The sequence below is a fragment of the Arachis duranensis genome, chromosome 9, assembly GCF_000817695.3.
Source record: "Arachis duranensis cultivar V14167 chromosome 9, aradu.V14167.gnm2.J7QH, whole genome shotgun sequence".
Taxonomy (NCBI): domain Eukaryota; kingdom Viridiplantae; phylum Streptophyta; class Magnoliopsida; order Fabales; family Fabaceae; genus Arachis; species Arachis duranensis.
This window is the reverse complement of record NC_029780.3, coordinates 105,961,881-105,975,434: the sequence shown is the minus strand read 5'-3', so window position 1 is coordinate 105,975,434 and position 13,554 is coordinate 105,961,881. Positions and strand designations below refer to the sequence as shown.

At 34.6% G+C, this 13,554-nt stretch overlaps 3 protein-coding genes across 5 annotated transcripts; 2 read left to right on the top strand and 1 right to left on the bottom strand.

The window, feature by feature from the left end:
• On the top strand, positions 1-5,422 carry LOC107466706 (phosphoglucan phosphatase DSP4, amyloplastic). The gene is made up of 14 exons (XM_016085713.3): positions 1-67; positions 211-280; positions 376-420; positions 898-1,000; positions 1,318-1,394; positions 1,505-1,581; positions 1,675-1,755; positions 2,384-2,516; positions 3,424-3,483; positions 3,625-3,681; positions 3,994-4,089; positions 4,270-4,329; positions 4,467-4,574; positions 4,944-5,422. The coding sequence occupies exons 1-14, from the start codon at positions 42-44 to the stop codon at positions 5,076-5,078; spliced, it is 1,128 nt and encodes a 375-aa protein (XP_015941199.1). The 5' UTR covers positions 1-41; the 3' UTR covers positions 5,079-5,422.
• A 727-nt stretch (positions 5,423-6,149) lies between these two features.
• LOC107466724 (ankyrin repeat-containing protein At5g02620-like) lies at positions 6,150-9,088 on the top strand. The gene is made up of 4 exons (XM_016085734.3): positions 6,150-6,927; positions 7,155-7,513; positions 7,601-8,148; positions 8,343-9,088. Exons 1-4 carry the CDS (start codon positions 6,599-6,601, stop codon positions 8,988-8,990), a joined length of 1,884 nt encoding a protein of 627 aa, XP_015941220.1. The 5' UTR covers positions 6,150-6,598; the 3' UTR covers positions 8,991-9,088.
• A 97-nt stretch (positions 9,089-9,185) lies between these two features.
• On the bottom strand, positions 9,186-12,019 carry LOC107466723 (protein SIEVE ELEMENT OCCLUSION B-like). 3 transcript variants are annotated; one of them, XM_052254490.1, is made up of 7 exons: positions 11,810-12,019; positions 11,532-11,603; positions 11,052-11,434; positions 10,868-10,956; positions 10,628-10,767; positions 10,044-10,532; positions 9,186-9,950 (listed from the first exon to the last, which is right to left on the bottom strand). In XM_052254490.1, exons 1-7 carry the CDS (start codon positions 11,936-11,938, stop codon positions 9,309-9,311), a joined length of 1,944 nt encoding a protein of 647 aa, XP_052110450.1. In that variant the 5' UTR covers positions 11,939-12,019; the 3' UTR covers positions 9,186-9,308. The 3 variants fall into 3 exon arrangements, with proteins under 3 accessions (XP_052110450.1, XP_015941218.1, XP_052110451.1); XM_016085732.3 differs by having other exon boundaries at positions 10,044-10,529; XM_052254491.1 differs by having other exon boundaries at positions 11,532-11,598.
• Positions 12,020-13,554: the final 1,535 nt, after the last annotated feature.

Sequence of the window (13,554 nt, the reverse complement as noted above, 5' to 3'; positions counted from 1 at the left end):
ATAACTATCAACTCAGAGTGTTTCAGGTTTCTGCTGCAAACATGAACTGTCTTCAGAATCTTCAGCGGTTCGTTATTCTTTCTTCATCCTTTATTTTAATTTATATTTTCACTGTAATGCACGCTTTTTCTTTGTCCATGGCATCCAAATCGAATGAGATTCTTAATTAAACTTTTTCTTTTCTTTTCTGTCTGTTTCCCCCATTTGTAGATCCTATGTTTTGCCCTTACAAGTATCCACGCGCCACCACAGGAACCATCCTTTCTGTTCTGTTTCACTGGTACCTCAGTCTCGCCCTATTTACTTACACTGCATTTTCTTTGTTAATGTGTTTAATTTATATGTGAAAAATGTGGTTTTCGTGGTTGGTTTTAGGGAATCAGCAAGAGTTCTCATCAGAATCGAAGTATGGCAATTAAGGTAACTTTATCTTTTCCGAGAAATATATAAGTTCATAAGCTCTTATGAAACTTATAGATAGTAATAATAATGTGAGGATTCTTTGCATAGGAATTATGCAGTTTCGCAATAGTGGTATTGCAAAGCTGAATTATGAAGCCAGTACACAGAATAGTAAGACAATGGAATTTTCTCGGCATATTCTGAAACATACCAAAATGGCCAAATCAATGATAGTGATAGCATTTGAATGGAGGGAATACATTTTGTCATTTTGGTGCACGTGTGGGAATAAAAACAAATTATAAAGAAAACAAAGGAGTGTCTGCAATAGAAGTACTTCAAACTCAAAAAGTGAATGTCAATTTTTTACCCAAGTGTCATTCCCTTTGGTTTGTTTATGTAAACAGGAGTATTGGTATCTGCAATTTGTGTCCTTGTTGCTTCATATCTTCTTTTCTTTTCACTAGAGAACATGATTGGCATTTCCTTTTGCAGTCTGCTTCTGGTTCCATACCAAGTGCAGAGACCAGTAGTTTTGATATGAAAGAGGAAAAGTCTGAGACATATAGTAACAACATGACAGAAGCCATGGGTGCTGGTATATTTCATCACTCTGTTTGTATTCTGCTACTTTGTATTTATAGGTTTGATTAATCAAAAGAAATTAGAAGACCATGTCTCTATTTTGAAGCTACATCTTTGATGTTGCGTAAAAAGATTTCATGTTACCATAAATAAACTTTCATGTCATTTGTTAAGATAAGTTCTTACAGCCATATATACAGCATTTGCCTTCGGCTAATGGTTTGGACTTTGGATTATCCAATAGATGGCTCTTTCATTATAATGACCTTCCGTTTCTTCCATTCTTTGAGTATTAACACCATAAACCCTTTATGACATAGTTTTATACAGTTTTGACATATAGGCATGAATTGGGAATGAACTACAACTTCATCCGTCCAGACTTGATAGTAGGATCATGCCTACAGGTTTTTATTTTATTTTTTCCCCTCCAGTTGTGGATTTGTGGCAATCTGGTACAGTTTTGTGAAATCAAGTTTGATCATCTGACTTCTTTAATTTTATCTGTAAATTCCAGACTCCCGAAGATGTTGACAAACTTCGGAAAATTGGAGTGAAAACTATATTTTGCTTGCAACAAGATCCAGACCTAGAGTATCCTTAGTAGTTTATTTATAAGGCTTTCTTTTTCCACTTGGAAATTGGGAAAACAAGAAAAATTGTTGTGCTTCTTGACCACTATTTCAGATATTTTGGAGTTGATATCAATGCCATACGAGAATATGCCAAGGCGTGCGGTGACATTCAGCACTTGCGTGCTCAGATAAGGTCAGTTATGGGATGATACTGGTTAAATGATAACATTAAGAGGGGACCATTATAAATTCAAATTGGCCTGAATTATTTCTACTCAGGTTAAGTTGCATGTTAAGAAATCCATTGAAAATGTTGCTAGAATGTTTCGTTCACAAAAATCCAGTACTTCGCTGTATTCTATATTCTACTGATTAGTGCTAACAATTCATGGCTTGCATGGGTAACAAAGTTTAACATATAGCAAAGAATTAAGCTCAAAGACATTACCGCCGTCATAATAATATTAAGGTAAAATCTGTAGTCACTGTCACATATGATAATCTTCCTAACAATCACATACTCTGTTTTAAATACTTAAATATAAACAAGGGAATGGTTTGCTTGGATGTTGATAATATATACTTTACAAATATTTATGATCTTTTTGACTGCTCTCTTGCAACACTAAGCCAAACTCTGCTTCTATTTTTTATCAGGCACTAATTTATTCTTAATTAGTAATGTCACTTTGCTTTATTGTTCTTAATTTACTATTAACTATTGGTAGGTTTTGATCATTCCCTCTCTATTATACATTTCTTTGCCTTTGTATGCCTTGCACTTCTTAACATTCAACGATGATCTGATTTTGATGTGGCAGAGACTTTGATTCATTTGATTTACGGATGCGTCTCCCAGCTGTAGTTAGCAAATTATACAAGGCAATAAATTCCAATGGAGGGGTGACATATATACATTGCACTGCTGGACTTGGAAGAGCTCCAGCCGTTGCGGTATGTCTCTTGATTTTGTCTTTAGTGTGCATTTTCTCTCTCCAGGTATTTGCCTGATTTATGCTAAAGGAACTACTTTCCATTTAATCAAAGTAAAGACAAGACACTGAATGTATTAAGTGACTTCTCACCAACTGAATGCTTTCATTAGTTGTTCTCACTTAAATTTGTTAGTATCAAATAAATAACCAAAAACCATATAATAGTAAAACTTTTGATTTCATAATTTTATGTAATTTTTTAAAGCCTGTAGATCAAACTTAATTTAGTGCTACAGTAGGGTGCCAAGCTTGTTGCCTCTGGCCATCCCTGGTTCAAGTTGTGAGAAACAGATTCTCCTCTTATGGGGCTAATGTTGTGTACATATGACTGCCTCACCTTACAATAATGGAAGCCTCATGCTCTAGGCCACCTTTTTCTTTACCATGTATACTTTTGCTGTTGACTGCTAGAATGATTTTTGCTGGTATGGCAATAGCGCAGACCATCCTAATGTATTCTCTTCTAGCTTGCCTTGTTTTTATAAAGGTTATACAAGAAATCCTAAAAATTGATATTTTTGCTGTTTTATCACAAAAGGTTTAATTCTCTAATTCATGTAAGCATAATAGAGCTTTTGGGACTATATATTCACTATTAATTTTGATATTATTGAATTTGGTATGACTTTATATTGGATCAATAGTAAGGAAATCCAAAAGGTGGTTAGTTATACTATGGATGACGGAAAATGGATTAACCAATTCAAACTTCCATGAAGTAGATTTCAATTTTCCTTTTTTCTCGAACATTTTGGCATGAATCCAAATGCATCTTTATTTGTTTATTTTTAGCTCAGGTACATTTAACATATTATATGTTGATTGATCTCCATTAGTCACTTATTAACTGTTTATTTTTGTCTCAGTTGGCATATATGTTTTGGGTTCAGGGTTATAAACTCAATGAGGCTTATAAACTTCTCCTGGTAACTTCTCTTGATGCTTTTTAATGCTGCACATTCTAAAATAATTTGATAATTATCCTTGTAATCTAGGTCTTAAAATTCTCATTCGAACGGTGTAATGGCTATTATTCTCATTTTCTTGAGGCTCTTTGTCATTTGCAGAGCAAAAGGCCATGCTTTCCGAAACTGGATGCCATTAAAAGTGCGACTGCTGACATTGTGAGTCAATTTAGAAATTCCACATTTTTATGGTCCCTACATATATAAATTTTGATTCGAGTCTACCCTATAATAGTGACTTGACGGAATTTTAGCAACAGGGAATCAGGGATCCAATTAGTTTCTTTTAATGGTAAAAGATGCCCGTGGAGCAATTAAACTAAAAGAGAATAGATTATATGTTACTATCTGTAACTATTTCTTATCTTTATTCCCTCATTATATCAACAAGAACATGTGAATATCAAGCAGATATATACTGATTTTATTTTGTTTATATTACTAACCATCATTTATTTATGGCATTCAAAGCTTACAGGCCTCAGTAAGAAGTCTGTCACTTTATCATGGGAAGGCAGTAATTGCTCTTCAGTGGAAGTTTCAGGACTCGATATCGGATGGGGGCAGGTGCTGATCTGATCGAGCTTTCTCATTCGTTTTTTTGTTTGAGTTCTTCTGCAATAGAAATATTAACAGTAGTTTTGGTCAAGGCCCCAGAAAGTTACTAGCTTCATGCTTATTGGATTTCACCAACTCTCTTTATTTTTCCACTCAATGCTGATATGATGAATTTTGAAAAATTTTCAGAGAATGCCCTTAGATTTTGATGACAAGCAAGGTTTGTGGTCTCTCAAGAGGGAATTGCCTGTAAGTGCACTTATAGAAACAAATTTGCAGATTTAGCCGACTCTAGTTTTCGGAATTCAATCTTTCTTTAATGCATTTGCTAGTTTCGTGATATGCAAAATTGTTTAAGAAACAAGTTTCTTATAACTTTTTTCCAGGAAGGGCACTATGAATACAAGTATATAGTTGATGGGAAATGGATATGCAACAAGAATGAGCTTATAACTTCTCCCAACAAAGATGGCCATGTCAACAATTTTCTTGACGTAAGTTTGAACTACCTTGCTTATAAAACCGGCATTAGACCAACATATGGAAAATTTGGTGTTGGGTGAGCTATGCTCCTTATAACATCCTCCATTATTTTAACCAAAAATAGAAAGGGGAGAAATTCAGTGATTGTTAACTCTTTCTTCACATCTTTGAATCCAAGGAATTGGAAGTAGCTTTTCTTTTCAGTAAAGAAACTAGAATCTTTGCTCATGAATTTGTTCAAGTATGAATTACAACAATTTTCCAGAATATGATATTTTATGATTTGAGCTCAAATTGTAACAATGCATATTTTAAATCATTAGAAATTTGCACAGTGCTTCCTCTTGATTTTCAGATAATTCATTCTCCGCCATGAACAGGTCCTTCATGATCCCAGCAGTGTTGGTGCATTGCTTAGGGAGAGATTGACTGGTGATAATCCTGATCTCACAAAGGACGAAAGGCTGAGAATAAGAGAGTTTCTTGAAGCCTATCCTGATGAGACTGAGCAGTGAACCATCAATGGTTCATATGTAAAGAAATAGATGCACGTTTATAAATAAAAGAGTCATCAAATTTGAACCATAGATAAGATCTATGTTACAAAAAAGAGAAAAATATGTTGGGATGCAGCAGTATGTGTTGAGTTGGATGGAAATAAAATGATCGTAGCACAATTCAACCAGTGCAAATGTATCATGATGACATGTAAGATGGCTGTTAAAAAGATAATACAGTTATAACTTATACCCAGTTGCCTTCAGATTTTCAGTAAATGTTTACATCATTATCATCCACTCATGTGTAAGCATATTCTTAACGTTTTTCTTTTCTGGTAATAATGAATTATTTTTCTCTCTGGTTTTTTTCTTTAAAAAATGACCACATTATCGAATTTTGCATTTTGGTTTGATTTGTTTCTTCACTTTTTTTTGTTAACTTTGCTGCCTTAAAATTTTATACTTTACTTTTCTATATTACTTCTACTAACTTTTAATCAAGTAGCTCTCGAGTCTCTGAAATAGGTTGAATCATAGTTGTTGGTTTATATTGTATTATTGTATTATCTATATATAATATAAATCTTGGATTTTGCTTCAAGAATAGAAATGGAAATTACTTGGATAAAAATGCCTTTGTATAAAAATAATAGTTAAATATTGATATGGTTTAATTATTCTATTAGTCTTTATAGATTTACCAAATTTACAATTAGGTCTTTATATTTTTCCTTTCAATTGGGTCTTTAAACTGCTTTCAATTTTGTAATTAGGTCTTCGGTTGTGTTAATTTGAGTTCCTCACTTTAATCAAACAATAAAATTTTATCACTTTGCTGTCAATGGTTATTGTGAGATTTTGTGGCATTCTTCACACCATACATTAGTGCTATAGCATTTGATTATCCACTAAGTACTTTTAAGGCCACATAAGTTGAAGACTTATGTGCATTGGATAATTAGATCTTTGTTATTGAGAATCATGTAAAAAATACTTTAGAAGTGAAACTTTCTTACTTAGAGAGTGCCAAGCTTTATTTATTTATTTAATTTATTTTTGCTAGGTAGTGCATAGTTGATACCTTGCTTTAGGGGATGGACTCTAAATTCTTGAGAGCCAAAGCATCCATGTTTTAAGTGTTATTACAAAAAAGTAATGGTTGTTACAGCTAAAGGAAATGTTATAACACTTGCTGTATTGGCATCTTAAAACCACATATATATTATATAGAGAATATATTAAAGTAAATATACTATAGAAAAAGAGAGATTAAAATAACCTTATAAAATATATAATAATGAACTAATTATGTAATTTGTGACAGAAACAGCTATTTGCTTATGAATCCGTCTCACTTTTGTTATAAAACCTGTCTCCAAAGCAAGGTATATATTTGATTGGACTAGTTTGTGTATGATGAGACAAATGCTACTACTTATTTATTATTAATAGTTGGTCACATTTAATTTGAGCTTTGAAACCAATCTCCAAAACAGAGGTAACTTTGCATTGTTTCAGTTGTCATCATCAGCCTTATGGCTGGAAGTGGCAGGCGGAAGAGTATTGATTGTACTTTATACAACGCTGCAATCGAAGGCAATTTCGATGCATTCAATCATGTCCAAAACATTGAGCATCTACTCACTCCAAACAATAACAGCATCCTTCATCTACACTTAACATCTGCAATCACTATACCAACTCAAACTGTTTCCCCACCCCAACCGTTGTTTTCTCTTCTAAACAAAAGATGCGAAAGATCAACTGTTTCCGAAGATTTTGTGAAGAAGGTTCTGGATAAATGTGGAGGCCAGGTTCTAATCGCCAACGCCAAGGGAGAAACTCCACTTCATCTGGCAGCAAGGTACCAACCTATCTATAATGTGCATTCCAAACGCAACCTAAGGACACAAGTTAAGATTACTATTAGGAGAAGGTTTTAAACTTTTTATTTTGATAAATGCACGACAATTGCATTGGAAACTAGACTTTGCATACTTTTCTATAATAACTTTCTTGACTAGTTTTAATTTAGTAAATAATTAAGTCAGCAGTTTAATAGTTAAGTTTCATGTATCTGATTTATCATAGGTACGGACATTCGGCCGTAACAAAATTGTTGATAGAGAGTGCCAAGAGTTTTCATGATGACATTGAAGCTGGGAGAAGAGCAGAGAAAGAGCTTATGAGAGCAAAATCCAAGACTGGTGACACTGCATTGCATGAGGCAGTGCGCCATAACCACATTGAAGTAGTGGACATATTGTTGAATCTTGATAAATCTATTAATAATGTTGCTAACAATGAGAATGAAACACCGCTCTATATAGCTTCAGAGAGAAAATATAAGAGAATTGTGGATAAGATATTAGTGAAAGTGGAATCACCAGCATATGAAGGCCCCAACGATCGAACAGCATTGCACGCAGCTGTGATTAACAGTGACATAGGTATTGCATCTTCTTGTCCTCAAACATAACTTTTTGAAGATAATATATATTTTAACTGAAAATTATATAAACGATGTAATCTTCTAGGAATGGTAAAAGACCTTATGAAGAACGAACATGTAAGAAGCGCCATCAAACATGCGGATGGAAAAAAGGGTTGGATTCCTCTTCATTATGCAGTAAAAGATGGAAACACAGATTTGACAACATTATTGCTCAATGAAGATAGGAACACAGACACAGCATACATGCAAGATAAGGAAGGTAGAACTGCCTTTCACATTGCAGCATATTTTGGGCACGAGGAAATCGTGGACACATTTGTAAAACACTACCAAGGTTGTTCAGAAATAGTAGACAACAAAGGTTGGAACGTTCTTCATTATGCTGTGAAAGGAGGATCTTCACATATAGTTGCTAAAATAATGAGAAAGTTGTCGCTGAGTCACCTTTATAATGAGAAGGATATTTATGGAGATACACCTCTCCATCACCTTGCAAGTTCTCGGATTCAGAGTAGGGAGTTGGTATATCATAACCGAGTGGACAGAGTTGCTTTGAACAAGAATGACCAAACGGCCCTTGATGTTGCTTATGCTATTGCTGAGGATGCTGATAGAGTATTGACCAAAAAAGTAAGTCAAAAGATTTTCTCATTTAAATTAGACATTATTTTTGTATAAATAAGGATAAACATATTTGGAATTCAGAAAAGGTTAAAGATTGAAGGAGTTTATATGTTTGAGATAACAATCAAATTTGATTAAAACTGAGGGACTAATTTGATTATTATGTATAAGGTAGTTAACATTTTTCTACCCAAATGCAGAGGTTGATAATGCAATTAGAAAAAGCTGGAGGTATAGGAAGTCAACATTTAGATGAAAGGGATAGACTAGGAAAGGGTACCAAAAAGTTAGAATTCACGAAAGAAGCAAAGGAATCACATCTTATAGTGGCCACTCTAATTGCAACAGTGACATTTGCAGCTGCATTTACCTTACCCGGAGGTACAGAACAAGATGGTGATCATAAGGGTAGTCCTATATTAGGACATAAACCTTCTTTCAAAGCATTCATTGTATCCAACACCATATCTTTAGTTATGGCTGCTTCTGCAGCTTTCATACATCTCTTTTCGCCGCTAAACAAAGCTAAGTGGTTGGACTATTACTTCTCTGAAGTGGCATTCTCCTTCACATTGGTGGCTATAGCAACAATGATTGTAGCATTTGGAACAGGAACATTTGCTGTTTTGGGATCTTCTCCTGTTGGTATTGCGGCTATTATTGTCGGATTGTCGTTCTTCTTTGTCTTCAGGCAAGTGTTGCAAATGAGTTTTGGAGGGGAATCTTTTTTCACCTTTGTTATGAACTTAGTGAATGCAATTATTTTTCCGTTCATTAGATTTACACCTAGACCATTTGGGTTCTTCATACTTTTCTTCAAAAGATCAGATGAACCTAGAATCATATAGTGTTTCTAGATTTATGTGTAAAGCACTTTAATTAGTGGCTTTCATTTTTCTCCTGGGGCTTGAATTTGTTTGTTGCTTGCTCGCTTTGTGTATTGTATTAAAGCACTTTAAAATTTGGTTTGTCTGCTAATTATTTTCGTGCTATGAAATATTTTCGCTTTGTATATTGTTCTTTAGATACTTTAGCAAGAAAGAGAGCAAAGTAGCCTCTGTCATGCAATTTGCATGATAAAACTATTGTGTATTAAATGTGTATACAGTTTTCATGATGAATACACAAGAACTAGTTGTATGTCAAGCAATAACTGTTTGGAGAATTCAATCTGTCGCACAAGCACAACAATGATGGAAAAAATCTTTTATGCCACTGCAAATTCGATCGCAAATCGACTTATCTCCTTTAGGTGGTTTTATGAAGATAGTGTGTTGTGGCTTTTCTCCATTAGGTGGTTCTCTGATGATAGGCATTTTTCCATTAGGTGGTGTTGGCTTTACTTCTTCTGCAGCATCATCTTCAGCTTGAGCATCATAGTACTCTTTCAAAGCTATGTCAAAGCCTTCTATTTGAAGCACTTTGTCTTTCCATGTTTCAAAATTCATCATTGTTTCAAACATAGGTTTCATGCCACCCAGAACCTTCACATTTGACCCTTTGCTCAAAATCACCCATCCTTGTGGGTCATTTTTGAGGCGAAGCAAGCTCTCCATTTTGTCTTGGATTTTATAGTCCAAGACTTCATGCAACTTGCTTGCTTTCTTGGTTTCTTTCTTGATTTCTATCTCTTTCCAGAAACTAGAAATGGCACCATGATCATTCTTCCCCAGTTGATAGTGCTCGATTACACAGTCTGCCCTCTTGATTGTTTCATGCGCCTTTATCTTATCCAATTCAAATGCCAATTTCTGATTCCATTCTCTGTTTTTTCCTTGGTAGATGAAGATGTATTTGCCTCCCTCCAGCTTGAATCAAATGTAACACATTTATCTCTGTTAACACAAGGTTGAAATGCAGAATGCAATTTTGTGTGAATTTATATTTCAAATTTTTCTTACCTGAATTCCAAGACTTAATTTCTTTAGTACATCCCAGAACCACTTCCATTTCAGACTGAGGTCTTCGCCGTCGAATTTCCGGAAAGGGAATGCTTCAATCCCCCACTGAAAGATCAAGTCCTTGGCATCTTCATTAATTATGTCACCTTTGGGTGTCAACACTGGCATAATGGGTTTACCAGTGTAATTTAATTTCTCTCTGATTAATCTTATGCCTGGTAACTTGGAGAAGTGCTCCACTGCATAGCATCTGATGTAACTCTTCAAGGTTTCGAATCTGAGCTTGATCTTTGCGCTGTCATCCATGTTATCAACAATGGGAATCCACAGAATCTTGAAATCCTCTTTCTTAAAACCTTTTATTACTTCTTTTGGATTTTCCTCGAGTCTAACATGGATATAATTTAAAAACAAAATCTCACTATCAATCGAGTTAAACTCCGAAAAGTACAATAACACATGTTTCTGCTTGAAGACTTCAAAACCCTGCTTCAAGGACACAATGATTAGCTTAGTTATTCAAACTAATTATTCAAACACTTCATTAGACATGATATAAGGTTATAATTTGGTTTCTTGCTCACTTTCTTGGTCTTGGTGTTGCCATCATACACTTGAACTCTTGGAAATTCAGGCGTAGGTTCGCACAAATTCCTCAACATACTTACACCATCTTTAGTTTGGGAAAACATTTCCTTACGTCGCAAGTAATCTTCAAAGCCATCTGCAGAAACAGGTGATCTAAACCTCATTATTAATCTAAACGAAACTCAATCTCGACTTCATTATATATTTTGATTCGGAGGAAAGCACCAAGCCATAACCTATTTCCTGTTTGATCAAGCTCAGATGTTCCTTCAGATTGTTATCAATAGAAGAAAGCCTGTCAATAAAATCTGATAACTGATAATCCCTGAAACAAAATAAATAACCACTGCAGTTATATGACATGATTAATTCTAAAGAACGTCTGAAAGCCATTGTTGTGAATAGAAGGGAATTGGTTACGAGGAAGCAATAATGTTGGCAACGGACGCGACAAGGGAAGCGAGTATCCAGTAGACAAGAAGGGGGATCTCATTGAAGGCATCTGACAAAGAAGGCACATCTTCTGTGTTGTAACCAATAGATGAAAGTTTTAACCATTCCCAGATATGTTCAAGTGCTTCCATTACCCAAGCCACTAAATTTGTGGCAATAGGAGGGACCTTCCACCTGCTTTGGACTTCATTTGTCCATGGAGATTCCAGTGATTCAATCCTGTGAATTTCGAAGGCAAATGCAGCTAACGTCAGCAGTGCCTTCGCGTCCCACGAGTAATTCTTGAGTTGTTCTAGAATCCACATTGTTGTTTGGTGCACATATTGCACACCGCTTGTTGCATTTATCATCTGCACTCAAAACTCAAAAAACAAATCACCCCTCTAGATCATTTTTGAACAAGGATAACAACTGTTTTTCGAAAGTTGTCCAGTTATGCATAATAACCTGAGTAGAAATCAGCTTCAGGGTATGAAATCCTGGTTGGAAACTGCTAGATCCTGTTTCTGGCAACCTATTCTGTGATTCAAAGATTAAACTAAGTAACAATTAAGATAATAATGTATTAGATTATCCCCTAATTTCTTTATAAGTGGGGCTAGTGAAAATAATAATTAAGATGTTAAACACAAATTATGTTAAGCAGTTAGTCAAACATATCAAATCATGTAACGATTTATGAAGATGAGTAAACTCTGATCATGAAAGGAAGTGAATTGAATTACCTTGTATAAAAGAGTGGAAACGGTGGTGTAAAGAACATGAGTATCGCATGTGGCATTATCATTGAGATGGGTGTGATAAGCCATATCCCGGATATGAGAGTCACCAAGTTCAAAGGGATTCACTAACATGGTTTGACTTTGACCCTAACAACCCTAGTTTCAATGTGTTTCACTCTCATTTCATCTTCAATCTTCACACCATATGGTATAATAATTGCCAATCTTTTGGAGCCAAAACAAAAATCAACATTAATTGAATAAAAAGAATAGTTCATCATAATTTTAATTAAGAGCATCTATCTATGTTTGAACATTCAAGCAAAGATTAAGCTATATAAATAAATAAAATGCATTCAACTATTCAAGCAAGGCACATTATGCATTCGAGGAAAGGCATATATGATATACCACAAGCCTTCATAATTTTTATCCATCATGGAGTTTAATTAAAGACCTGTATTCGATCTTATATATATATATATAAGCTAATAAGCTTGCTTGTTTCATGGTTTATCTCATGGATTCTCGCTCACTCTTGTTAATAAGTAAATAAAAAAATCAGAATTTATTTTCTATCAAATGTAAACCAAATATATATCATTAGCGTGTGTTTGGATTGTGGTTTGTCAAACTGAAGTTTGAATAAAAGTGATTTTATAAAATTGATTTTGGGTAAAAGTAAGTGTTAGAATATATGATAAATATATTCGGACAGATTTTGTATATCATCTTTGTTAAGTGTATATTTAATTTCTTGATTTATAGCCTGATTAGGTTCCCTAATGAAAGTTGTAGAAGACTTAAAGAAGGGGGTTGAATCTATGACCTTCTTTTAACTTAATGAGTTAACCCTTTTAAACCAAACTTGCTGTCTGAACTGTTTGAACTAAGCAGTGGAAAATTTATAAGACAATTTCATTTTGTCTCATGAATATCAGAAAACAGGACAGAGCAGAGAAGAGAAAATCTAACACCATCATGTATCCTGGTTCGGTTGTCTTGTGCTATGCAATCTACGTCCAGTCTCCTTTACAACAATGGAGGAATTTCCACTATAGTTAAAAGTATTACATACACCAATTTCACAGGATTGACACAATCCTTTCACTCTCAAGTTCTAACCTAACTTGACATTGGCTATGCTAATACCTAACTCTTCACTTTTAGTGCTTACCCAACTAAGAAAGGGGTACCTCACTGGTACTGGATACAAGACACAAACTTACCTAAAGAAATCTGAAAATAACTCTAGGCTTTTCTCTCAAGTGTTTCACTCATTGACTTTTACTTGAACTCTCTCAATATGCCTTTTCACTCAAAAAATTACAGAAAGATAAACATTGAAAAATAAATTACAATCTGTAAAACATGAAGGAGATTGACTCTTCAACAACCTCTTTGCTATGTGATAAAATAGATTTGCATGTCTTTGATTCAGTTCTTCATTTTTGGCGAAATGCTTCTTTGAAAGATAGCGCTATCCAAGTAGAGGAACTTCATCAGGGAACTCTTCTCAGAACACAACTCACCAAACTCTGGTTCTCTCTCCTTGGCTTCTGAATGAATACTAAACTTCTTTTTATCTCCTTGCATGTTGCTGGGCTGCTCTTCCAAGGTCAACCCTTGAGCAGTGTGCTTCACCAACCCACCAAATCGGGCTTGGGTTGGTTATCACTCAAGTTTAGCCCGTTAGATGTCTTTGGCCCATCTGATTTCTTGCTTTGTTCCTTTTGGGCTTTGTTTGC

Bases quoted from the DNA above. Each gene is read 5' to 3' on its own strand.
- LOC107466706 (XM_016085713.3), top strand. From the start codon at position 42: ATGAACTGTCTTCAGAATCTTCAGCG. The intron at 1,395-1,504 runs GTTTTTATTTTA...TGTAAATTCCAG, and splicing joins TAGTAGGATCATGCCTACAG to ACTCCCGAAGATGTTGACAA. The intron at 3,484-3,624 runs GTAACTTCTCTT...TGTCATTTGCAG, and splicing joins AGGCTTATAAACTTCTCCTG to AGCAAAAGGCCATGCTTTCC.
- LOC107466724 (XM_016085734.3), top strand. From the start codon at position 6,599: ATGGCTGGAAGTGGCAGGCGGAAGAGTATTGATTGTACTTTATACAAC. The intron at 6,928-7,154 runs GTACCAACCTAT...GATTTATCATAG, and splicing joins CCACTTCATCTGGCAGCAAG to GTACGGACATTCGGCCGTAA. The intron at 7,514-7,600 runs GTATTGCATCTT...GTAATCTTCTAG, and splicing joins TGTGATTAACAGTGACATAG to GAATGGTAAAAGACCTTATG.
- LOC107466723 (XM_052254490.1), bottom strand. From the start codon at position 11,938: ATGTTAGTGAATCCCTTTGAACTTGGTGACTCTCATATCCGGGATATG. The intron at 11,435-11,531 runs GTTATTATGCAT...TTTTGAGTGCAG, and splicing joins TGAAGCTGATTTCTACTCAG to ATGATAAATGCAACAAGCGG. The intron at 10,957-11,051 runs GTAACCAATTCC...ATTTTGTTTCAG, and splicing joins GCCAACATTATTGCTTCCTC to GGATTATCAGTTATCAGATT.